Source organism: Siniperca chuatsi, linkage group LG16 (assembly GCF_020085105.1).
Source record: "Siniperca chuatsi isolate FFG_IHB_CAS linkage group LG16, ASM2008510v1, whole genome shotgun sequence".
Classification (NCBI taxonomy): domain Eukaryota; kingdom Metazoa; phylum Chordata; class Actinopteri; order Centrarchiformes; family Sinipercidae; genus Siniperca; species Siniperca chuatsi.
In genome coordinates this window covers 7,226,092-7,253,240 of record NC_058057.1, presented here as the reverse complement: position 1 = coordinate 7,253,240, position 27,149 = coordinate 7,226,092, and the positions used below count along the sequence as shown (strand labels likewise).

At 39.5% G+C, this 27,149-nt stretch overlaps 1 protein-coding gene and 1 long non-coding RNA gene across 7 annotated transcripts in view; one reads left to right on the top strand and one right to left on the bottom strand.

Moving 5' to 3' along the window:
* The first annotated feature begins 12 nt into the window (after positions 1-12).
* LOC122863677 lies at positions 13-6,222 on the top strand. 3 transcript variants are annotated; one of them, XR_006375064.1, is made up of 3 exons: positions 13-309; positions 3,276-3,432; positions 4,540-6,222. It is a non-coding gene; the product is annotated as an uncharacterized LOC122863677 (long non-coding RNA). The 3 variants fall into 3 exon arrangements; XR_006375063.1 differs by having other exon boundaries at positions 3,276-4,937; positions 5,157-6,222; XR_006375062.1 differs by having other exon boundaries at positions 3,276-6,222.
* Positions 5,622-27,149, bottom strand: part of snap25a (synaptosome associated protein 25a) — a 45,187-nt gene continuing 23,659 nt past the window's right edge. Inside the window, exons 2-9 of one of the 4 annotated variants that reach the window (XR_006375060.1) lie at positions 26,637-26,780; positions 24,551-24,592; positions 20,321-20,369; positions 16,643-16,760; positions 11,247-11,366; positions 8,481-8,625; positions 7,041-7,177; positions 5,622-6,684 (exon numbers count right to left, since the gene is read on the bottom strand). Coding sequence is in view for 2 of the 4 variants with exons in the window: in XM_044170387.1 (XP_044026322.1) it covers positions 7,109-7,177; positions 8,481-8,625; positions 11,247-11,366; positions 16,990-17,107; positions 20,321-20,369; positions 24,551-24,592; positions 26,637-26,708 (615 nt within the window). In the remaining 2 variants the exon portion in view is untranslated. Of the gene's footprint in view, positions 7,178-8,480; positions 8,626-11,246; positions 11,367-16,642; positions 16,761-16,989; positions 17,108-20,320; positions 20,370-24,550; positions 24,593-26,636; positions 26,781-27,149 lie in introns of all 4 variants that reach the window. The other 3 variants (XR_006375061.1, XM_044170387.1, XM_044170386.1) reach the window with 3 other exon arrangements.

Genomic DNA, 27,149 nt, shown 5'->3' with positions numbered 1-27,149 from the left:
ATATTCACTATTTTTTAACAGTTTACACATCAAACGATTAATTGACAGTGGTGGAAAGAAACTATGTACATTTACCCAAGTACTGTACTTAAAGCAACTACAAGGAACTTTCATTTTGCTTTGATTCCGGCGCCCCCTGTGGACAAAAGCGGTAGCGTTTCCACCACCGCATGTCGTAAAGATCTTGATCTGGCTAGCATGTGTATTAGCGCGTGTATTATTTTGGAAACGAGTGAAAGAATGACACAACTTATTTTCAATACTATTTTTCTTTATTAAACACAGCTGTTTGCAGGATGCATAGATGAGGTAATATATCTATTTCTGGCTTTGTAAGATTAATAATTGTAATATGATGGTTAAACTATGTTTTAGTACCGTTCACACACCTAGGTTACAAGTAAGCCTACAACTAACAGATTTGGTTGGTATTTAATAGTAATTTTGTTGAGAAAGCTAAAGTTATCAACATTCCCTAGTGATGGTATTTCTTCATAATAATAAGCCAAGAGCAAGATATAGCTCGGTAGCAAGGCCAACATAAAATGTTACGTTATAAGCCAGTTGTATTACAGTAATATCCACCGTGACCTGTACCTCCATTCCACGTCTCGCAATGTATTTCATAAATCAAATAGACGTACATACCTGCCTAGGAGGAAGAGGGCCAAATCAGGATCGGTTTTGATTCCTTTCAAATCCCGCAATTCTCTCCAAGGTCATTCAGACTTGTGTTTTCACCCGTGATCTGTCACTGTCCCTTTTTCACCTTTGCTGATCCTGCCCCAGTATCAGCCACAGCCACAAAATATAACTCAAAAGCAAAATTCTCTAAAGAAATTTCCCTCCTGCTTCCTTTGACTGGCTACTCACTGTGAAAATGTGAACGTAGGCTCTTCTGGTCTGCGTGCTGTAAATCTTTTGGTCTGATTTCCTGAGGCATCTTTTGTTAATTAAATAATTTGGTTTATTCTAATTAGTGGTTGGAAAGCAGTGCTGGTCTGAGGTTGAACAGTATTGGGTGTTATTTGATTAGTACATCTCAGGACCAGCTGACAGAAGGGACTCTTTTGGTGCTTCAGTTCTTGGGTTTGTAGTTTCTGAAATCTCAGTGTGTCTTTGGGGCTCAGTTTGAGATGTAACCAGAATTGAAGTGTTCTTTTTTTAAGCTCTCAGCTCTGCATGCAGTGGTTGGTGTTTTTCTTTGGATGTTTAATACGGACCTACAGAATTCTGCATGCAAGGCCTCTATGGGATGCTTGTCCCATCTAGTGTAGTCCTGAGGACTAAGTGGACCCCAAACTTCAACACCATAGAGGGAGATTGGTTGGGTTACACTGTCAAATATTTTAGTCCAAATTCTAATTGGGGTGTCTAGTTTGTAAATTTTCTTCTAATTGCACAAAATGCTCTACATGCTTTTTGTTTCAGTGCATTCACTGCCAGACCAAACTTACCTGAGGCACTGAGCCCCAGGTAATCATAATATAGGGTGTGATCTAGATGTGTGTTTCCTAATTTCAATTGATATTTGGTTTCCTGAGATCTGGGCTTCTTTTGGAAGGTCATTATTTTGGATTAAAGTTGACTGCCAGAGCCCGGTTGTGACAGTACCGTTCCAGGAGGTCCAGGTGCTGCTGTAGTCCTTGTTGTGTGGGTGACAGCAGCAACAGGTCATCAGCAGTGAACAGGAATTTAACTTCCTTATAGCCAGGGGTTCCAGACTGCTCCAACAGCACTGCTAGGTCATTAATGTATATGTTAAATAGAGTTGGAGACAAGCTGTTGCCCTGAAAGATGCCTCTCCCATGAGTGAAGAGATCTGTAGTTCTGTTGCACATTTATTACTGCCATACATTGACTTAATTATGTCATAAAGTTTACCCCCTGCACTGATTTGGAGAATTTTATAAAATAATCCCTCTTGCCAAACATCAATAAAATCAATAAAACTTGCAAAGATTTTACCCATGTTTTTTGGGTGTACGTGATGATTAATTAGAGTGTGTGGAGTGTTAACGTGGTCGCGGAAATTAAAAAACGTGGAAATTTCCAAAATGATCTTTCCAAATGTGACCATTTCGTAGGGCCAGGTTGTCTTTTTTTTTGTTGTTGTTCCATCTCTCCCAGAACTGATTTTGATCAATGGACTCCTCAGTTTCTCTTAGTTTCTTATGTCTTATTATCTGTTTGTATTCTTTCAGTGTTTCAACATAACTTTGTCTCAGGTCTGTGTTTTGTGGCTGACGGCGTTTTAGATTGGACTGCTGTCTTCATTTTTTCCTCTCTCCCGTTTTTGCAGTCCTTGTCGTACCACCCTTCCTTTTTCAGTCTCTGTGTAGATGCAGAGCTGTTCTTAGTCAGACCTGCTTTATGATAAATATTATTTATTTTTGTAACAGCCATGTTTAATTGGCTTGGTTGAAACTGTACAGAGTGGAATGTGTTAATTATATCAGTTACATTTTTAAATCTAACTTCACCATCAGGAGTCCATTTGTTTTGATTATTTATTTTATGTAAATTACAGGGCTCAGGTTCTATTATTGTCTTATGTACGGTTGTTTTTCGATCGGGTCTGTGGTCTGACACTGAATGCACTGATGAGGGTCCATGTCAGTGAGGGTGTAGCTGACTACACCAATCCCAAGAGTGGTTGGCCACCTGTGCATAGGTGGGCTGCATCTCTCTCTCTCGAGCATGCCGGGTGCTGTGAAACACAGTGCGCGACCGTGCGCTCAAAGTCAAATGTTGCCTTTTGGACACGAACCTCGGTCTCCTGGGTGAAAGTCCTTTGTTTGGTTGATCTTTTTGACAGCACGTTTAACAGTAGAACCCACTGATGCTTTCTGATATTACCAGCAGTATTACTGTAATATCATTAATCACATTGTTTTATATAGAGAAAACCTTGTTGGACTGTGCTTTGCATTTCAGTGAGTGTTGACAATTCTCAGCTCTGCTGCCGTGAAGAAGGCTTTCTCAGGCTTTCACTGATTAACACGCAGATACTCAACGCTGCCTTTACTGCCCATGTTGAGATAAGTTTTAATAACGTTGAGATCAGCCTTCTCATATTCATCAACAGCAGCTATGTGAGGAAGCAGGGTGATGGCCTTAAATGGATCGTTGCCTGCTTGTTTTTTGTACCACAGGTACACTTTGTTACCTCCGGCCCCCTCGTTGAGGTTAACACTCCCGAAAGTAGTCGGTGTCTGAGACATAGCAAACATTGGCAGTGACAGATGTATGTTTGCGTCTCTCTCTTCACCCAGGCGTGGATCCAGTTCCCTTCAGCCCCGCGGGTCAGGTCACAGACCGGTCTGTCCCAGCCAAGGTGAAACCTGTGAGCTTCGCTTTTTCTGCATTTGTAGTGACATCGATGTCCACTCTGGGAGTCTCGTACTCTGTGCAGCCTCTGAAGTACCAAAGGTAGATGTAATCACCTTTTGCTCCAGCGCTGAGGTCTTTAGGGATCTTTGTGTCGATCAGTCCAACACCCGTGTCATCGCTGAATGTGACTTGAACCCTGGTGACTGGTGCTGAGTTTCTTTCTTTTTTTTTCAAGTTTCCTCTTGCCCCTTTGTTGCTCGTCAGCTTCCTCAAGGGACGCATCAAGGTGTGAGATGTAGCTGGCCATTGTAGATAACTGCATACAAGGAAGATAAAACATGAGGAAACAGAATAGGGCTTTTTTGTTTGCATATTACAGATTTCATCAGTGATTTTGTAACTTTTTTTCCTGCTGTTTTTAGCCAGACTAGCAACGTTGCTTGAGGAATGACAATGTTGGTCAGTCTACTAACTGTTGGATCGATTGCCGTGAAATTGTGTACAGACATGTGTTGGATAGATTGCCGTGAAATGTGGCATAGACGCTCATGTTCCCCATAGGCTGAACTGTAATAACTTTTGCTGACTTTTCATCTAGCGCCATCATCGGGTCAAAACTTTAATTTGTTTAACACCTTGGTTTTTGTGCAAAACTAATGACACACTAATGATTGGCTGATTCTTTTTTTTTTTTCATTCACTGCATATCATCACTGTTGAAATACAATATTGCTTCGTAGATTATTAATCTATTCAGGGTCTTAGTAACCGTGGGTTACATAAACATCAGCCTGATTAATCTTAATGACTCACCGAAATTCAACTCATTTTATCAAGTGGGTGAAATCATTTAGTAACTTCCTTAATGAACTAGGCCTTTCAAAACATTTGGTTTATATAAAATGCATTTACATATGAATTTGTTTACATGCATTTGAACACAAAATGATAAATTAACTAACCAAATCATGTGCATAAGCACCATCTGGTGTGCACACAGAGTAGTGGTCCCTCACATGGAGATGTGGTTAATTATAAAGGTTTAGTATTTTGTATGATTTCTTTGGGTATAAAGCACCTTTATTGTAATGATTTCCACTCGACACTGTACTCTCTAAAGCAAAGACACCTCTCGTTTCTTTAGTGACTAAGGAACAGGAGAAGGTGTTGCTCTATAGTTTTTCCTGTTTTCTTTTCTATTCACAGAAACTATTTTTACCTTCAGCAGTGAGCAGAGGTTATGTGATCACCTCCGTCCATCCTTCTGTTCTTCAGTCCTTCTGTCCAGCCGTGTCCGTCTGTTTTTTGTCGCGTTTGTATGTCTGTGACCAACATATCTCAGAATATACTGACTGGACTGATGTGAAATTTAATGCACACATTTATGCTCCCAAGAGAAAGAACGTATTGATTTTGTTGAACACATAGACTTTATGCACCACCAAACTTTCATTTTCAGAGTTTGTCTCCTGACACATTAGTCATTAATGCACCGAAGAGGAATAAAAGCTATTCAATTTGGATACACGATGACCTTTCCACGAGACCACCATCAGGCCAAATTTCGGCATCTACCCTGTACAGTGTTGGCTGATTCCACTGTGGTAAGTGCTAACGTACTGAAAACTTTGTCTTTTGTTTTACAATTTGGGAAATACGCCTATTCGCTTTTTTGCTGATGAGAAAATCAATACCACTTTCAGTATTGATCTTCTCATCTGATTCTCAGCAAGAAAGTGAATAAGCGTGTTTCGTTGACATGTTCTAATACAAATTTGGTCTCTTTTAACCCATTTAAACCCAATATGTCGGGAAATAAGAAGCTTCCAGAGTACAAAGTGGGAAGAACACCCAAAACACACCAGAAAATTAAGATTTTATTATTTATCCTGAACATGTGAGTGCTGCTTCATTCCATCAGAATACTGTGTCACAACAACAAAAACAAAGTAAAATAATAGATTGGATAAATACTTTTGAGTCAGTCTTATTTATTATGAGAAAAGGAATGTGTACCCTAAATAGCAAGAGCGGTTCAGCAGTAAAGACTCCTAGATTACATTTTTTCAGTCGAATTGATAAATTATGCAGAAATAAAACACATTTTGGTACTTCTTAAAGGCCCTGAAAACGTATTTTCTCAATCAGTTTCTCGCTATGAGCCAACAGCTTTGGCTACATGTACAGATGCGTTAAGTGGTGTTTCTCTGTAAATATCCCCCTGGACCTTAGAGAGAGACAAAAGCCTCCCGACTCACAGGAGCAATAAAGACAGACACGGGTGCAACTAGGGTTTATTACTTTTAATCAGTTCAGCTAGCTACAAAATGTCCACCACTTCACACACTGACAGGATACAGAGAGGGAGTCTTTAATATTACATGCGTTGAGGACATCAATCTCACGGTTTAACCAATTGTGTCATTCAGGTTTAGGTATTTAATCACCTTACTCTTACTACTTGACATTTTGGCGTTGGTGTGCATAGCTCTAAAGTACATAAGCAACAAAAAAAACCCCTTTTGTATGTATTTTTTAGTTTCAGAGTATAGTTATTGTTATTCACTGTTATTATTATTTTTACCAATAACAAACCACACGGGGAGAATAAACTTACAGATACAGTCTTCTTATAAAAGTAAGGTCTCTCAGAAAGATGCATCTTTGCTTTACATTGCAAACGTTTATTTTATTTTTTTCAGAGCATCCAAAACCTATGTTACAGTACACAACCAGTCCTCATCTTTCAGCACATAATCAACATCTTCATCATTGAACTGCATAATCATTTAGAAAAGGTCATTTTTGCAATACAACCCCAAGTCCTCATATTTTTTTCATCTTTATTTCACTTTTTTGATCCCTTTAGCATTATTTTACAACGAGATGGTCACAGTCGGTAAATATATTGAGACAAAAAGAGTGGCACTATTGCAAACTTGCAGGAGTATGGAACCATCAACTGTGTCCTAATACTGAGCATGCGTTTTGTCAATTTGCTACTGCCATGTTATCATTTTTTATATATATTTTTCAGACAGGTTTTATTTATAAGACTAAAATCTACCATTTGTCATGCAGAAAACGCACAATTCACATCACTTGGAATGCAATGTCTAATACAGCTACAGAGTCTAGTTGCACATTGTCTAAACAGAAACTCAGTATGATTGCGATGAAGGAAAATGTACCAACGACGCCTTTTGATTGTAAGTGCTCTTTGTAATCCCATTCATCTTTACTCATGTTTTTCCATCAGTCTTCTCCCTTTTGTCGTGACAACACCAAAATAAGGAGCATGACAGTAGCCTAAATGGAATGACACAGTTTTACTAAGACGATACTGAGATACTGAAAAGGAAAAAGAATAAAAACAAACAGCTTGTTTAGCATTCCTATTATATACTTGTCATCCAGAGCAGTGTACTTTTGTATATATATATATATTATATATGATGTATAATAATATATAATATATATCTATATATATTTTGATAAAGAGAATAAAAACTTCACAGGTGAGCTAGAGAGCCATCAAGTCAGCACTATATACAACCTTTGGAAAGAATGATATACGGAGTATAAGAAATCATCTTTTTACGAGGACAATCATCTTGAAAAAGCTGGACAGACGACACACAGAACAACATTTACAATGGGGAGGGGAGGTGATATGTGCATGTGTGCAAACCTAGAAGGGTCAATACCATGATGAAAGCATGTCAGCGCCTGTCGACGTGCGCCGCTGGACGATCACGCTCTGGGCTCAGGGCGTTTAGCCACTGCCCAGCATCTTTGTGGCACGCTGGTTGGCCTCGTCAATCCTGGTCTTGTTGGAATCAGCCTGGGAGAAGGAAGAGAAGGATATCAGTTTGCTTGTATTGGTTGTTATTTTTGTTGTAAGTTAACAAGAACACGTATAGTATTTGGTACTAGTAAGATTATACAGGGCTATAGCTACCATTGAGAACACTGAGGTCACTATATACTAAAGGATTCATTAATTCATTATTTCTCTACAAGAATCTTATTTCTGGCAGTGTTGAGAAGGCTTTGAAACAGCATTTAGATCGTGGTGGGAAATACTTTCTTGGGGGAAGATGGGAACTTGGACTCATGACCTCAGTATTTCTAAAATCCTGGCAACGCTGTGATTTTGAATCACCTTTTTAAAAGAGTCCTGGTCATGAACCCACCATTAAGTCAAATATATACACAATTGCTATAGACAAAAATGAAAAACAAAAATGCACAGTCATAAAAGAGAATGGTGAAAAAAATGTATGGCCTCTCACGACAGAAATGTCAGTGCTTGTGGATGCACTTCTGGCTCCCACCAGGGATTATTATTGAACTTGTGAAAAATCCTGCACTTCTAATGAAAATATGTTTATATATCATCTTGCTGAACACCTTTTCATGACCACTTGCTTAAAATAAGACTGGACAGGATTTCAGTCTGTTGAGCTTTGCTAACAGTCAACTATATCAATAGAGATACTGAGAAACACATGTGAATGAACACATTTCTAATTACAGTTTAAATTAGAGCAGTCCTGTGCTCTACATTTCCCAAAATGTATTCTCTAGAGTGAGTTGAAGAAACCTGACTTGAATTAAAAACATTTTTAACCAAATATTCCTGTTCCAACTGAGAGAGATGTTTGTATTCATGTTATTTCAAAATTTCACGCAAACTTATGTTATGTTCATTTTCCTTAATACTGAAATTGACAAAAGTCTGTCCTGCCGCTCTCAATATGACAGATGGAGCAGTCGAAAGCTGTTGAAGCCGTTCCATCCTGCTTAGTATTAAATAATTAAATGTCTTGTTTTTCATGGAGTGTTGCATAATCTGAACGCCAGTTTTGAAATCTTTTGAAAAAGTTGGAGGTGACTGAGTGATGTGAACTTGTTCTTCAACAGCTATCAGTGGAGTATGTTGCTGCAAAAGTCAACGTCCTCTTAAATAAGAAAATGTTTATGGGAAACGTTTGTCATTATGTCTTAGCTGGATCATCTATTAAATATAAAGATAAGGTTGGCTTAAATAAAGCTACATTATATACATAATGTACATAAAATAAGTACAACCATAATAAATAAAATCAAATGCTATGAAATCTAGATCTTGTTGTGTGTCATACCTTCTCCATGATCCTGTCGATCTGGCGGTTCTGGGTGTCGATCTCGTTGCCCATGTCCAGGGCCATGTGACGCAGGTTACCGATGATGCCACCCACCTGCTCCAGGTTCTCGTCCATCTCATTTTCTCGGGCATCGTCTGTTACCCTAAACACACACACACACACACACACACACACACAAGGGCAGATTTAAATGCTGTGACGTCTGCATAAACACCAGGCCACACACATCACATATTGCCATGTTGACCGGGTTCAGGAAGGTGCTGCCTGCTCCCTCATCCATATTTCACCTCTGATCCTTCTCTTGTGTCTGACTTCAGAGAGGCATCTGGACACTAGGAGGATCCTGTGCACAGCAGTTTTTATTATATTTTACTGCTGTATTATTTTAGTTTTAATGCCTTAATGCTCAAAATACTTTTTTTTATCTTTAATGCCCAACCATATATTATATATATTTTTGTTATATCCCAATTCACAATTTAAAATTGTCAATAAAGAGTTCATTTGGGGGGAAAAATTGGAAACACTGCAACACATTTTGGACCGCAGTGATGGCACAGAGTATTAAATATGATATCGCCTTTTTCCAGCAATGGTCCAATTCAATTTACAGAGCAATATAACCTCCAAACACCATTTTGTGTTCACTGGAAAGAATATAGATTGAGATAAAAATCTATTTACACATTACAGACATTCAATATGGGTCTGTGTCTGACACAGACAAAATATATAACACAAACTTATATTACTAGCATCTCCAGTGATTGTCAGACAAGAAACAGACAACTCAACATGCTAGCAGCACTGTGAGGCTGCATTATAAGCACAGCAGTGATTTGAGCTAAATGCTACTGTCAGCATGCTAATATGCTCACAGTGACAATGCTAATATGTTTATGTTAAGTAAATATAATGTTCACCAACTTGGTTTAGCATGTTATCATGCTAACATTTGCTAATCAGCACAAAGTACAGTTGAGGCTGATGGGATCGTTAGTTTTGCTATCCTGACTTTTTGTCCTCTTTGGGTCAAGCTGGGAAAATGCTAAATTCTACAATTCCCACAATGCAACTTCCAAGTCTGGCAAACACGCACATGTTTTAAAGTCTACAACCCCAATTTGTAACGCAGGCTTTCTGATAAAAATTTATATTATCCGGTCCCAAACTGAGATAAACCTGATGACATCATATTTAATACTATTTTCTCAGACTTTAGAAAGCCCCTCTAGAGCCCCAGATGACATTATACTGTACAACTGTTTGAACTGGTTGTACTAAGCTTAGCTAAAATCCTGGAAGCAAGGGGAAACTGAAGGTAAAACAACAACAACTCATGAGCACCTCTAAAGCTCACAAATTAACACTATCTCTATGTCGTATGTTTAATCTGTGTAGTGGGGGGGGGTGTCTTTAGAGGTGCTGGAATGTTTCTTCCTGTTTCCAGTATTTATGCTAAGCTAACCATCTCCTGGATGTAGCTCATATTTAATGTACAGATATGAGAGTGGTATCGATCTTCTTATCTAACTCTCAGCAAGAAAGCAAATAAGCATATTTTTCAAAATGTCAAACCTTAAAGAGGCAATATGTAAGATTTGCCCAGAATTTTTGTTTAAAACATTCAAAAAATGAACTAACCTTATCAACAGAATGTGGAGAAGTAACAGTTCGGACGTCATGTCAAAGACTTCCATGTATTGTGTTGCAGAGATATCGACTGAAATTAGCATGCTAACCAGCTAGCCCCGTCCTGTGTTGTAATACCACTTGTGCCTCGAGAGGCGATAGTCCGATAATAGCTCAGTTAATTCCAGCTGGGAGATGTGTGCGAGCGGTGAGTTTGCTACTTTACACAAGCTCTCTTAGCTTTTAATAAATAAAAAAAAACTCACAAAATGTCAAAAAGGAAATATTCAGCTTAATTACCTCGTTAACTCATCGTAAAACACACTTCATTCAAACTTGACAGAAACAAAATGAAACTCACCAAAAACCGTCTTGGTTAGTCTTTAAACTTCCAACAATCACCAACTCTGGTTTGGTTGAAATAAACCCTTAATCCATCGAGTTACAGTAGATAAATAGAATAGAAATAGAAAAATATTCTGGCTCTACACGCTGTCGCTGCCTCTCTGATGCGTGACCTCCCTCTTCCTCCTCTCCCGCTTGACGCCTCTCCTGTCCCCGCCTGAACACGCCATGTCTTCGTCGTCCCCCGGAGTCAGAGTCCTGGTCAGACCCGCAGTAAATCACCTCGTTACTGTATTCCCTGTTGTCAAACTGGCCTCCGTCGGTCTCTGAGGCGGCGTTCAGTCCTGGACTGGTTGTATTCTCTGCGAGGCTGCTGATCCTGGTTCTGGTGCTAAATCAGCTAATAGGACTGCTAAGTTAGCTGCACGGCTAACTGAGCTAACTAGCTATATATTTGATATGCTGCCCCCTAGTTTTTTGGAGTATGAATTCGACAGGTCTAGCATAGTCTCAATTCTTACATATTGCCCCTTTAAATGTCAGTCCACTTTGCTTCTGTCTTTATCCTTCATGTGGGTCCCTTCTTGGTTCTCTTACAACCCAAAATGTCTGCACCACCTCCACATGGACACTCATATTCCTCTGATATGCATACACACACCTCTTTCTGTCCACCTATGCGTACTTTTATATCCCATTGCATAATCTCCATCTCCTACTCCCTTATCCGTCCATTTTAAGCTTTAGGTGTTTCTATGCATAAACCTCAAGCTCCCCTCTTACCTGCGGATGAAGCCTCCACTGATGGCCATCTGTTCGCGCTCGTCCACCACACGGGCAGGCTGGCTAGCCACCACCCCATCCTGGTTGTTCCCCCAGGCCTTACTGGCTCCACTCTTCATCCTGGCCGCCGACAGCGAAGGGGAGGATGAGGAGGGACAGTTACTCAACAGTTTGACCGAACGATTCATCATTTACCTCTTATACAGTATATATATATGTATATATATATATATATGTATATATACCCATATATATGGGTATGTAGCGTGATCAGCTGACACAAAGGTGTTATTTGGTTTCATGCATCCAGCACATAAATATATGGTGGGGACTAGACTAAGTCAAGCAAAGCATAGCAGGCATGGACTGGTTGGTAGATTGGGTTTGGTAGGTACAGGCTCATTCTGTTGTTACACAGTAGTAATGTGTGTGATGTTATATCTTATGGTATATAGCATACTGTTCAGAATCAGGCAAAAATCATATCTGTCTTTGTATAATCTAGGCATGCATTTGAATAGCTTCAACATGTGGGATGACTCAGTGTGTGACAATAACCCTTCCCTTTCAGTTTGTTTTGTTTTAAACCATCCTACTGGCACGTCTGTGTTGTTGCAATGATAAACCCCACCCCACTCCCACACTTAAATGTCCCAGTGTGACAGAAAACAGAGAAGAGACGAGCTTTTGGCAGACACACAACACAGAGTGTACAGGACTGTCACATCGTTAGGAGGGACGACGATTAACGTGGAGAACAAACTGCCAAATGACAAAAGGAAACAAAACAAGAAACTGGAGGGAGTCAACAGAGAATAACACCATGGTTAACTACTCCTAGACCCACTGTAACACCCCCACCCACCCTTTGTGCTTTTTAAATGTCACCGCTTTTCTTCCAGGTTCAGAGTTCTGGACAAGCTGGGATGTCAGGTAGTGGTGAGGCAGAGGAGTGAAGAGTGTGATAAGGATTTTGACACTAACACATCCCTTGGATTCATCTGTATCTGCTTCTGTTTTAAGAGTAGAAAGTGTACAACAAATACAGCTGTGCTAGCACCATATGCAATCACAGCTCGGCTGCATGGCTTTGTAAATGTCACCACACTGCCTGTCAACTTCATACCGTCAGGTTCAGCATCTGATTTGGCACAAAAGAGTCAGGGATAAGGGGAAGGGAACTGAGAGAGACACATTTTTCATTTCTTTAGTTACTGTTTGTATTGTATTTGTATTTCCAGAATTTTAATTTTTTGGACAGCCAAACGCTTTTCACCTCTCAAACTGCTACACGATATTCCTGAGAAATTAATCTCATATCTCTACACATTTTTTCTCTATCCATTCAACAAGATCATTTCTTTGCTTGTATAATGTAGCATTAGTTGCTGAGTTTTGTATAACCTTGGTGTGCTTTGTGGATGTATTCTAGCTGTATCAGAGATGGCGATGGCTCAGCCTCCTACACTGCTTTTATTAATAGAAATGGACTGAGGCAAGGCTTCGCTTAGCTCCCTGTCCCTGCTGACACACACCAGTGTGGTAAACACACACGCTACCCTTTTCTGAGTCCTTTCTTTTTGTTCCTAGTTTGTTCTTCTTCTAAGCTTTTTGGTTCTCTTTCCTTTCTCTTTCCTTTCTTCCTTAATATTGTACATACTACTGCTTCCCTCTCCTCTCACATCGCTTTCATTTCATTTGATATACAGTTTATTCTCCTTTGCAATTTGCTTCTCTGCAGTCTCAGAATGGAGATAATGCACTTCTCTAATCAGCTTTGCTTGTTTGAACTGAGATGATCTGATTAGATCATATGAGTATTGCGGATCCCGTGGTAAAACTGAACTCATTCCCTGAGTGATCTGCAAATTGAGCTATCCACCAATCAAAATCCACTAACAGTAGCATGTAGACAGCCAGAATCCAAAGGCATTAAGTATCAGAAAACCAGGAGTCAGCTGATTCTGATAGACAGCCAGCATGATGAAGGGATTAAAAAAATATTCCAGCAAGTATGATGGAATCAAGTCTGACTCTGAGTGGTGAAATTCTATATTCTATAAAATATTTCTCTTTTGTCTTTCTAGCATCCATCCATGTGTGCATTCAGTTTGAGTCAGCTTCCCAGCAGGCTATCATGCCACTGTCTGATATGGCTGACCTACATGTGAGCGAGTTCCCCGCGGGAGAGGGAGCTTAGCGAACAGTAATGTTGAACAGCCAGTGTCGGATAAAAGCTAATTTAGCACAGCGCTCTGCAGGAGAGGTGGCACTGCAGAGAAACTGCAGCAGAACCAGATGGGAAAAACAAGGCAGCAGTGGGCTGGATCGCCACGTGGAGCCATGTAACACCAAAGGTACCACGCAGAACATGTGCAGTGGCATGATGTACCCATTTTACAGAACAAACATGACTACATCCATGAAAACATCTCACTGCGCATGTGTCCTAACCCAGTTTCCAGCTCCCAGGAACAACACAAAACACTCCTGTTTTTCTCCTTTGCTTTGAATGTGTCATACTGTCATTTTCGTCTTCTTGTGATGTGTTCACTGCCTTCCTTCTAGCATTTGACAATTTTGTCATGTAGCATTCTTTCTTTTTTTCCTTCGTCTCTCATGCACGAGGGACTAACATATTAACATATTTGTTGCACTTTTGGATTTGGTCCAATCAATACAATTTTTTTAAATTTTCAGTGCTCACAAGTGCAAAATATAGGCAAGTATTGCTTGAATATTTTGGCAGATTTTTTACAAATTGAAAATCGACTTTTGCACTTCGGAAATGTATCTGTTTTAAACGGAATCAGTTTTCTTCTCGTGTTTTTCTTCCCAGAGATTTTGACATTTTTTTAAATAAGACAAATTAATAAATTATTATGACTATCTGCTGTTTATTCCCTGTTTATCAGAATAAAAGCCCCCAGGCCTTGTACTGCTCATGGTAAACAAAACATAAAAAATATTTGTTCATCATCACCATCAACATCATCATCATCATCACCTTCATTGGTAATATCAGCATCATCATTTTAGCATCATCATGTGTAGCATTGCTGTTATGAGTTGCATTGTCATGCATGCATGAGCATTCAAAGGGTCATGCTCGCCAGTCATTCCATTGGCACTTGGTGGTTCAAAAATGGTGTTAGGAGAAGGGGGGTGCTCAGAGGGAAACAAAAAGGTCTCGTTGCCTGCAAAGAGGTGAGGATCTACTGGATGTTAGAACGGTGTGGTGGTGGTAGAGATCATGCAGATGAGGAGAAGTGTCAAACACTCCTAGACCAGGCGGACCAAAGGCATTTTGGGACCAAGATCATTGAATATCCAGCTGGAGTCAACACATAAAATGATCTGAGTGCCAAGATGCTTTGGGAGCCCCAGACCTGCTCTTTTGGTTGAATCTAAATGATTTTAAAGTTGGGAGGGCCAACAGCTACAGTGATATCATTGTAGAAGTCCCCTCTTCGCATCACTTTGCATTAATACTAAAAAAAATATTCCTCTTCAGGATGAATCAGCACAAATGTTACAAGTGGGACTTCTACAATGGCTACACCTTCATGTAGATGACTCCCATTATAAAGGTGTTTGGAGAAGTGGAAGCTTAGAGAATAGGGCACTTGGAGAAGGGCACTTGGTAGAAGGGTGTTGAGAGAGGCACTTATTGATGAACCTTGGCCTTGGCTGAGTGGAGAAGAGCTTATATGGAGGACTGGACTTTTTGAGCTTGGCTTTATAGGATTTGGGTCTCGCCCAGTCTATTTGCACATGTCTGGTTCGACTGTGCAAAACGCAGCAGCAAAGAGATAAGTACGTTTGGGTTATGGTGTTAACATGATTGATGACGTAGTTTGTAATTTGGAAGTATGTGTTCTACTTCTCAAACACCAATCATGTAGCGATGGCTCAGACTGACAGACTATGGGATGCTTGTCAGTCATGGAGCTATGAATTCTGGGATACTACATGTCTAGAGGCCAATCTAGGGGAGAAGGTGCAATAAGTACCCAAGGCTGCTGCATGTGCCCGCAATTATCTACAGAATGTGTTGGCATATTGTCTGAATTTGCATTAAAGTCGAACTGAATTTAAAATTCATTTTTGCTAAGAAATCAGTGTATATATCCTTGGTGTTTGTTGTTGTCTTGTAAAAATTGTAAATAACAAAAAGAAGAAATTCAAGTTTTATTTATTTTTCTGCAGCGATGGCAGTACATGTACATTAGTGTTCACCAGGGGGCATGAATTTTTGGTTCCGACCGACAATGTCAGTACTGGTAATTTGATTGGTGTAATATATGTGTGGGCAGGCACTAAAAATTGTTTGGAATATTACTTAAATTTCAACAGACACACAGGCAGTTAACCGGCTGGGGCACCGACGTTGTTAGCGGTTGTTTAGTCCCAGCTGTGACTTGAGCACTCCCTATGTTACTCCTGTTGTGATTAGAATAACTAGGTAACGTACGGTGTACGCTGAGCTTACAGAACTACCTGTTGCTGTGAGTTTTGGCAGACTGGTCATTTTCCACATTTGGACCCATAAAAGAGAGCCAGCTAACCTTAGCTAGATCCCCTCCTTTCCATAATGCAAGACGGACACTTCGCTGACTGTGTGGGAGCTGTGGATGACTTAGCAGGTGAACAAAAAGTAACATTTAGTGGGAATTAGTGCTAACATTGGAAAGCTAGGCTAACTAGCTTACACTTTCCAAGAGGGAGTTAGTTAGCCTAGCTTGCTAGCTTTCACATTTCAAATGGAATGCAAATTTAAGAGCACAATGGTTCCTCACAAATGTAGAATGTTGTAAAGGGACAGACGTCTTAAATCACTAATGGAACACAACCAATGTTATGTGGACTGGTTCAAAAAGGGAAAAAACCCCATCTTGTATCAATGTTAGTAGGCTACATGGGGCTATGACGTTCTCCCGTCAGTAACGCATCACGGAAGTTATCAGCGTGTCATCCCTCGAGTGTCAGTCAAACGCTGACAGAGTCTTGAAGCTTAGACGCTGTTTCTACATATGTCCAAAAAAGGTTTCATCCTCTTTTGAAAAATGGAAAATCATGCGCAATAGTTGCCGTATCATCATAGGTTTTCCTTACACAAAAAGTGAGGGGAATTCAAACTTCAGTTCGACTTTAAGTGTACTGTATATGTTTGTGTGTGTGGGAGAGAAAGTATTTGAAAGCACATCATGGCCTCCTGTGTCCACCGTGTATGGGTGTGAAAGGGGCGGAGTCAGAGTTTATTTGGAGCTGGAGCAGAGCGGACTATTGGCTGATGGCCATCGTGATGTCACTTCTACCTCGATTATATTTTGATTTCTTAGATATTTATTCTTATTTTTGAATGGCAGGCAGGCAGGCAGGCAAGCAGCACCTACTTGTTACATGGACAGGAGCAAAGACCACAGAATTTCCCTAGATCGTTCAAATTCTTTTCTGCATCCTTCATGTCCTTATTGATTTGGTCCATTCCCTCCTCGATGCGCTCCAGTTGCTCTGATTAAACACAAGTCATTTATCCCCCACAGAACGAAGCACAAGAAGAGAGAGAGGGAGGAAGGAAGAGGAGAGGAAGAGAGATAAAGAGAGGACAAAGGAGAGAAGACAACAACTTCAGACACTCACTGTGACGAAAGAAATTAAAAACAAAAAAGAAAAAAAAGGAGGAAAAACTGGACGCCACCACATATGTAAAGAACCTTTGGGGCACGTTGTCAGTACCTACTTGTTACAGGGACATATGAAAAGCCCACAGCATTTCCCTAAATCTTTTAAATTTTTCTCGGCTTCCTTCATGTCTTGGTTGATATGGTTCATGCCATCTTCAACACGATCGAGTTGCTCTGGTCAGGACAAAGGGATGACAGTAGTGGAATGAATTTCATTGACTGGTTGACAGAAATATGAGTTATGATGAGCAGTAACTGAGTTAAATGTGTGTACTCTGTTGTGTGTGTGTGTGTGTGTGTGTGTGTGTGTGTGTCAGGGTGAGAGATTAAGACTGAACTAAATCTGTATTGAGTACATCGATTTGGTGGGATAAAATACGATTATGTGCACTTACGGAATTTTTTGGCCAGAAAATAGTATAAAAAGCACAAAAAATCAAATAAGGACAGTGAATACTATTTCTCAATGTACTTGATGAATTTAGTTGAAAGTTGAAATCTTTCAACATTGATGTTAGAGGAATAATTCAACATTTTGGGAAATACGCTTATTCGCGTTTTAGGCGAGAGTTAGATTAGAAGATGGATACCACTCTCTTGTCTGTATGCTAAATATGAAGCTAGAGCTAGCTGCCGGTTAGCTTAGCTTAGCATAAAGACTGGAAACAGGGCAAAACAGCTATCCTGGCTTGTCCTGTAGTTTCATATTTAGCGTATAGATATGAGAATGTTATCAATTTTCTCATCCAACATTATGCAAGAGAGCAAATAGATATATTTCCCAAAATGTTGAACTATTCCCTTAATTGTTCCTTGTGACACATGTCAATGTCAATGTCAGAGAACAAGATAATATGAAATTGCTCCCTTGCAGTTCAAAGACAATATTTTATAATTTCACCAGACCAAAGCAAAGAAATCTCACTTGAGAGCTGCTTATGTGGTGCCAGCATCATGCAACACTGATAGGTCTATTTTCCCACTTGTGAAGAATTTTTCCGCTTGGACGGTGAGCTAAAGCTGCTTCTTTTTGCTGTTCAGATATCCATCTAATTTAAGGCAAAATAATATGTCCTGGTTAGGTAATATTGAAACAATATAAACAAGTGTGATATTACATATTCTGTGGTCTGACCAAGCCCTAGCAGCCACTATATGAACCATAACAGTTACTGGAATTATTTAAATAGTATTAAAACATAAATCTGAGCGGCTACATGGCCCTTATGGGCTGTGGATAAAGACATGAGCATAGTGAACATACCTGTTTTTAGTTAACAGACCCTTTAAGAGGCTACTTAAAAGTCTTTCTAATACTAGTTTTGGTGAATTACATTGTTGAATTGCTGCCACAATGGAGGGAATAAAACTGGCTTATTTAACTGAAAACTGACTGTGTTGCTTTGTCTGGCTTTGCAAACGTTCAAGGTAACTGAAAGGATTTCATGTATGATTGGATTCTGGTTTATGAGCGTCGGGGCCTTTGTCATGCTGATGTGATGGATGGTGGGTTGGTGACTCTTCCACAGCACAAAGAATGTTCCATCCTGATTGTGATTAAAGGAAATACGGTGCAGGCAGAGTGTGAAAGGGTGAGGCACAGTTAAATATGGAGAGGATTCAAAAACCGGTTTATTGACTTTTTCAGATTTGTAAAATCCCTGGTTGGCATGCATTTATGTAAATATATTCAACCAAGAAAGGATCCATGTTGAGTCAGTGTTATTAGAGTGAAGTGGGGTAACAGCATTGAGCATGCTGCACTCATTAAAGAGTGATTTAAGAAAAAATGGTCAGTGGCTTTTATTTCACCAAAAGCAAACCTCTACACCCTTTAATAACTGTCTCAAGTATCAAGTGCCATAGAGCTACAGGCTCGTCTGCCTGCACAAAGTCAATAACCCAGGGTCAGAGGTCAGCTCGGGCTTACAGCCGCCTGTGTCTCCAGTCAGCCATTGCAATTGGTTTTGGAGTGGTGATCCTGTGAGTGCAGAACAGCGCTGTGACACTAGGGATGAGGAGGTAAATGGATGGTCAGACGAGGGATAGAGCTTTCATCCCCCTGAGTGAACGGCCGTGTTGGTGCAAATAAGACTCTCTCTTACAGCATTGGTGAATTGATTTGCATGCCTTCCAGCCAATGGGAAAGCTGAGGGTCCATGTAGCCAAGTAATGAACAAGGTACCCTTTCATAGTTTCACACTGCTACTATTAACTGTTTTAAGTCGCACACTTTAAACCATGTTATTTAATGTGGATTTTTGGCTTGCTCATTAACAAACTGCATCCAACCAGGGATTGTACAAAGCAGTATATGGGTTGATAGAGAAGTGATTGAATATTTTGTCATTACCAGCTAAATCGATCGTTTTTCTATCCACCTCTTGTATTTTTTACACCTCTTGACTGTTAGCAGGGTGGCATTGCCTGTTTAGCTGTTCTCAGACCTGTTTGGGTATTTAGGTTTCCAGTAGTATTTAGAGGAAAAGGCTAAAGACAGGTTTGCCAAATTGTAATAATTTAAGAAGTGACCTTTGACCAGAACCATATAATAGGGCTATTTATAGAGGTGGCATTTCTGCTGCCACTTAATTGGCAATAAAGCTCATAAGCTGATTTTATAAAATGTCAAATCTATTGGCATTGAATTCAAGGTTACTAAGTCTATGACACCACCATGACTGCTTTTTAATCATTTTAACATCTAAACAGTTATAGCACAAACAGATCCAAGAACAGCCCAGAAGTCACTGTGCCATTGGCTGCCACAGGGACAAACATGCTAACCCAACTGGATTCTGGACAATGAATAATTTATCTTCATGTTGAGCTGTAGGGTTTTGGCACTGCAGTGGCTGGCATTGAATATTCTTCTGTTAATGTTTTGGCACTTTGAAGATTTCCTTTCGCTGAATGAAAATAAAAGCTGCTGGCAAATCAAAAGCAGTTATGCAAACCAAAAAGAAAAATGTTAGCCAAAGGAATCAAAGGTTAAAGGAAGCTGAAAGAAAATTTCCCCAAAGTTAAACTGGCAATCAAATAAACCATGCGTTAAATCAAAACCCAAATCAGGAAATATTACTCTAAAAATCAGGAACAAAATGAATTATTTTGGAAATGCATTTAAATGATAACAAGCAAGTGCATATGAAACAATTCATCCATTCACAAGTGTTTTGATACCATAAATTTAACACCAAAATTGCTATCTATAAATAATAATGTCCCTCATGGTGCTGCTTGTATGTAATCATAATAATAATCATAATTACTTTTACTAAATACAGAATCCTTATACCAGCTTTGTTGAATGTGAATAGCTCAGTTATTAATATCTACATCTACATGTTGTGACTAAACTGGCCATCTCCCCTTTTGCAGACTTACCTCCCTGCTCATCCAGCATAACCAAAGTCCTGATGCCGGCATCTTTGCTCTATTCCCCAAAGACAGCCAGGTAGAAAGGAAAGGTGAGGGAGGGAGGGAGGGAGGAAAAATGAAATGAAATAGAGATCAGTAATGAGACTACAATAGCTTAGGGAATCAGTGGCTACTGAAAAATATGAGCTGCCATAAGCAATTTCCCCTTCACATTTTTGTTTTTCACTTTTCACCAGAAACAATTTCTTGTGAAGAGATGGAAAACTATAACATTTTTCCCTGCTCTTTCACACTATTTTGCATTCTTTGACTGAAGACAATTAAACTCTCAGCTAGCACAAGGGAGCGAAGCTAATACTTTATCTGCATACCTTCAAATTAACAATTGTGACAAGGCTTATGATGACATGATTAACAGAATGGTTTGACATTTTGGGAAAAAAACGTACTTAGAGTTAGATGAGCTAAATATGAAGCTACAGCCAGCAGCCGGTTAAATTAGCATAAAAATTGGAAGCAGGGGGAAACAGCTAGTTAGTTTGTCTCTAGTTAGTTACTGGCCCAGCCAAGAAATACTTCAAGCATGTAACTCCCCATAAAACAAAACAAATGTGAAATAATGAATTAATTAGTGGGCTTTATAAGTGTTGGTCTTTTACCCTTTGGACAGAAGTAGGCTAGCTGTTACCCCCTGCTTTCAGCCTTTATGCTAAGCTAACCTCTCCTGGCTCTAGCTTCACATTTAGCATACAGCCATGAGAGTGGTATCAATTTTCTCAGATAACTCTTGGCAAGAAAGCAAATCATTTCCCAAAATGTAGAACTATTCCATTAAATATCCACAGTGAAAAACAGAACACATCTTAAAATCAAAGTAAAGGTAGAGAATTACAAATTTGCAACATGAAGACCCACATGTTTTAGAAAATGTAACTGTTGAACCTTGGGAGCATTTTGTTGACGTTGCAATTCTCCTAAAGGAAAGGTATTGATTTGAAAGGGCAGTGGTCATTTGGCCATTACACCTTAAGCAGGAAACATGGAAATGGCCCCCAGGAGATTAACAATAATAACGCTGACAGCAAACGAGAGTTCTCATTAAGATGAGAAGCCTGCCATTGGATTTCCTTGTACAAATTATACAATTAATAACCCATGATCCCAACACCACTTTAAGAGTCAGCAGCTGTTAGACCTTTGGACCATGCAGTAGTATTGCTTGTAAACTGTAAGTAAGACTATTTTTCTTTTCCCCCAAATATGAATTGTCTGTTGGTCTTCTTTCAGCCTTCAGATTTTCATTTTAATTCCTTCCTGACTGTGAACCATCTGAACAGCTGAGCCTGCATGAGTGCAACAGTAAAGCTATTAGTCACTGATAGGCTGGGTTAGCTACATGTTTTGATGCTGGTAGAAAGAGTGTGAAGAGGCAAAGCATAGCGACACTCGCTTAAACGCAACTCTTCTCCCTCTCTGCTTCTTAGAAATGCAGCACCGCCGCACTAAGATGTGGCACCTGTTTCGGCCTGATAGGCATAAATAAGATTATGGTGTGTCAGTGTACACGAATGCACGAACGCACACATACACACCATTACACACACATCCCCCTGCCTCTTCAGCAGTTTGGGAGGAAAGCCACATTGATGTTTGAGAGGGGGGCAATAAGGAAACTGTGGTGTATAAATTATTCTGTAATTCAGCAAGCCTTCGTCCAAGAAAAATCCCAAAGTACTCGAAATGTGTCCCTGGGGAAACTCCAAGGAATAATCAACTATGATCCCATACAGGACTGGAGATGGTTCAATGTGGATTCCTCATTCAAATCAGGTGGAAAGATTCATACATTTTGGCCGAAATGTTGCAAGACTTTCATGTACATCAAATTCTGGATTAAGTTAGATTATATATGGTAGATTATAGTTACAGGTTTAAGATTTGGTTTGATCTGCTGCAACATAAAGGATTCTTTACTCAAGGATTTACTCAAAAGCAACCTTCAACTATCAAATATTTGATTTTAAGCTACATAAATAAATCTGGCTTGACTCTGATGATGTTAGTGAAACTTCAAAGCTTAATTTCCAGAATGGCATCGCTCTCTCATCAAATGATTTTATGTTGTACCTTAGAACAAAATAAATATCTTGAATGTCCTGTATTTCTATAATAAAGAATTACCAAGCTACAGTCACTTATTCCACACTATTTCCCCTTTTTTATTTATTTATTCTTATAGCTAAGCGACTTGAAGTGACCATGGAGGATGTAATCGATTGTTTAGAAGTGCTTCCAATGTAAACCTTCTCAGGTGAAAGCTGTAGAGAAGAAAGGTAATCTCAGGGTGTGCACTGATTTGAAAAAGCAACTATTTTTTTTATTCAGAAAATAGTTTTCCTTCAAAAAAGAAAACAAATTTAAATCTTTTAAACTGTTTTGCTATTGTTGCCACTGCAATTTTCCAACCCATCATCTCCTAAGTCGATTATATTACCACACATTTCTAAAGTTTGGACTGGACATAAGTGATATCATAAAATAGACTGAATGTTATCTACAAAGTAGGGCATGCCAGCCTCCTGTTAGCTATTTGTGTGATAGTGGGTATTTCTAGCCAGAAAATGCTAGTATGGAATGAGATAGAGACTTGATTCCAGGTCCAAAAATTTTAATAATAACAATGATGTCTTTTAGTACCCAACAGGAGAGATGTTCGGAGAGGAATAGTTCGACATTCTGGGAAATACACTTATTCGCTTTCTTGCCAAGAGTTAGATAAAAAGATCAATACCACTCTCATATCTGTCCATTAAATATAAAGCTAGAGCCAGGAGACAGTTAGCTTGGCATAAAGATGGAAGCAGGGCAAAACAGTAGCCGGAAACTGCACCCGGCCAAGAAATAGACTGATATATAACTCCTGTATAACCTCCTCCTGTCTTTTTTACACTTTGATTTTTGTAGCTTTAAAAGGTGCTCCTAAGCAGATTTTTTTTTTACTTTTGGACAGAGCCAGGCTAGCTGTTTCCATTTGCTTCCAGTCTTTGTGTTAAGCTAAGCTAACGGTCTCCTGGCTCCAGCTTCTTATTTAACGGATAGGCATGAAACTGGAATAGTCTTCCTATCTAACTCTCTGCAAGAAAGCAAAGAAGCATATTTCCCAAAATATTCCGTCAGCCAAGTCAGTCACTGACTTGTCATTGTCCCCATAACAATGTGGGATACTAAATCACACCACTCTGTATTCAGTTTCCTTTTGTTCAACCCTGTTCCAAGAAGAAATAAGGTCTCTTTCTTGTCAAATCATCACATTTTTCTGTCATGGCGACCAGATGACTTACATTTTTTAACCACTACTCAGATTTCCTGTAGTGCAACCATGTATCCAAAGATAACAAGGAGCCTCTTACTGTCCTTGCTGTACCAGTACACATTCAGCTCTGCTCCTGTGAGACAGCCTACTGTCTTCCTCTAGTGTGCTTCATGTGTGCTGCTACAGTGTCGTGCTCTGCTCTTCTCTCAATTGTAAACTGTTGCGAAAAGCATGGTGTTCTTTGTTGGAAAATGAGAATAATGGGGACATTATAGTGTAAAAACTGCATTGGTAATGCTGGCTCCCTCAGATTCACACTTAAAACAAGGCTATCTTTATTATATTTATTATTTTATTGTAAAATGTAATGCATCTCATCTATAAAAGAGTAATTATTTCTCATTTAATGACTCAAAATACCAACTATGCACAGACACAGTATGAACATTTGTTTAAACTTCATGCTAATGTCGTATGCCTGCTCTTTGAGTTGGAGTCACTTCACCCTTCCCAAATTGCTGAAATTAAAATTTCAATAACAGTAAGAGAATTATAAGACAGGAACAAAATTAAATTGCCTTAGAGTGATAGCTGTAATATTCAAATTACTAAAACTGTATGAATGTAACAGGGTGCCGTAGTTTTTTCTTTTCAGTGAATTCCCTGATTATACCCAAGACTCGGGTAAATTCTTTCTTCTGTACTTTTCTTTGTTAGAATATATATCAGCCTGTCCTGCATTCAGAAGAACTTTACCCAAAGTGTATCTGAGACATGATAGACTACCAGTGTCACTGCATTCATTTCCTATTCTTGCTGTGTCATATTTTGTCTCAGATTTTATTAATCCAATCATAAACTGTAAATGAAACGTTTTACACCACAGAGGAGCCATAATTCAAAGTTTTGTGGGTTTTTCTTACCTCTTCCACCAGCTGCAGCATACGACGAGTGCTCTCCAGTGACTGCGGAGAAATAAAAGACAGTTAGTTTCTATTTGAAATTGACAGATTCAAACAGCTACAGCCATCAGAAAAGGGAATTTGTATTGTTTGACATCAAAATTCTAAAATGGAGAACAAGTACATCGAGTTTCCTGGGGTTTACACAAAAACAACACAATCATGTGTCTACAGTATGTACAGTATGTTCATTGAATTGAGCATAAGTGAGCATGTATCACAACAAAGGGGAGTCAAACTCACAGAGACAGACTGTTTTGCCTGCCCGACCTTATAATAGCCATTTTGAACGTAGTTGTAACAGTGAGTGATTTCTGAGAAATTTATTTTCATACTGTCAATCAATTGAATGCATACAATGGTTTGGATTTGAGATCCAAACTAAATTGAGCGTTTGAGATCTAGTAACTCACCAGTGATTTACTCAAGAATAAAGCAGCTCTGCCAATAAAAATAACTACACTCTTGTAATAAAAGCATGCTTTGATCCCCCCTCTCTATCCCTTTCTCCCAGACTGTTGATGTCTATTATTAGCCTGTGTGGTGATAGATATGGAGCTGCACGTTCCAATTCCCTGTATAAGAAGCGTGTGGCTGCAGCGCACAGCTTGCTTGCTAGAGCCATTCGGCAGGGGCGGCGCTCTGTGATATCTCGTTCTTCTCACAATGACACAGCTTCGCCTTGCTGTGCTCGCTGCGAGCACGGCTGATCCCCCAGAGTGGTGGGGGCTCGAGAAGGGGGGTTGGGTAAGGAATCAAATCGGGCATAGCCTTGAAATGAGCGGCCATTTTTGATGTAACCTGTCTTCTTTCTCTTTTTCCTCCTTTTCAACTTTTTAACTCATCTGTCTCTTTCCACATTCTTTCATCTTTGACTTTCTTTTAGCCATTTATCTCATTTTCATCTTTCTCTTTTCATCTGTAGTCAAGCAACCAGAATACCTTTGCACTGATATTTTAGCACTTGTGCTCATGTTCTCTGATCTGAAATGGCAATTATATGATCTGCTGTCCTCTCTGTAGATCTGAGAGCTCATGTAAGTCAGTGCACAGAGGCAAAAACTGTTATTCTGACACCGCCATTTTGTGCATGCCTTATGTTCACACATGTCTACGTGTGTGTTGTTTTTTTTTTTTGTTTAATATTCTGCTCAGCTGTACCAGTGTGAGTCATATGTGAAGCTGGAGGGGTGTGGGCTAATCTGCTCTGGGCCATGACTGAGACTCTCTCTCTCTCTCTCTCTTACGCACTCACTCACTCACTCTGACTGCTGTTGAAAAACACACACACACACACACACACACACACACACACACACACACAAGCTGAAGCACACAGATGAATTCCTACACATGAACACGAACACATTTGTACAATCAGTTTTGTAAATTCACGCTCATGAGTGCACACATTTGTGTCATGTGCACTCTCGCGCACAAACACACTCAAGATGTTACCATATAGTGTTATGTAAAGTCAGATGCAGGTATACTCTCCTATAACCTGCACACGCACATGCACAGGCACACACACACACACACACACACACACACACACACACACCCACATGCAAACAGCCATAGCCATAGGCAGACAATAAATGGTAAATTATTGTCATGGTGCTCTATAATTTTTATTATTATGCATTCAAGGACTGAGCTACATTTGTAACTATGTTGAGGTTATGGTATAAATCATCCTACACATTATGAGAATGCAGTTAGAGTTTTGTTTTATTAAAATAGCTTTTAGATTTGAAAAACTGATGAGAAGAGGGTGTGTTTTTGTTAAAAAAACCAGTTGCTAATATATGCAGAAATTATATTTACCCTATACGGTATATTTATCCCCCAAATTCTTAGTATATGTTTTTTGTGTTAAAGAATTTTAGGATCTACCATTTCAAAGTCTCTCTAATGTACATGTGCTTCTGATTTGTATGCATATGAATGTCCAGTCTCTGTGGTTAAGTATGCATACTTGTCATCATGTCTGTGCACCACCAAAACTGAAATCACTGTGATGCAGCGAGCGTGTTGTTCTCACCTCATCGGCCAGCTGGTCGGCGCGTTGCTGCATGTCTGACAGCTCATTACGCATGTCGGCGTCATCTGCCATGGCTGCTGGATGTGGGGGATGGAGAAGGTCTCCAACAGGGAAGAGAAGATCCTAGTGGAAATTCAGGGAGGGCTGGAAGAGAGACAAAACATAAGAAAAGGATGGATATCTGGATGTTGCAGTGTGAACAGCTGAGTCCACTGAGGCATAAACAGTCTCAGGGTGATGGATAATTTGGATAATTTGACATTTGACTATTTAAATAGAAATGAGCTGGCTTTTGGCATTTGGAAAAGACAACAAAACAAGACAAGAAAAATATGGAGTAGTAATTACGGAAATAAAACCCTTAACCTGACATGCACCTGTGATCGCAAACCCACAACATCATACATTCATGGTCTCCTCTCTGTACCTCTCTGAGCAATGATAATACTTCGAACAATTGGTACCAGTAAATGGAGGATTAGAAAAAAGCAACAGTGGCAGCAGGCAAACGAT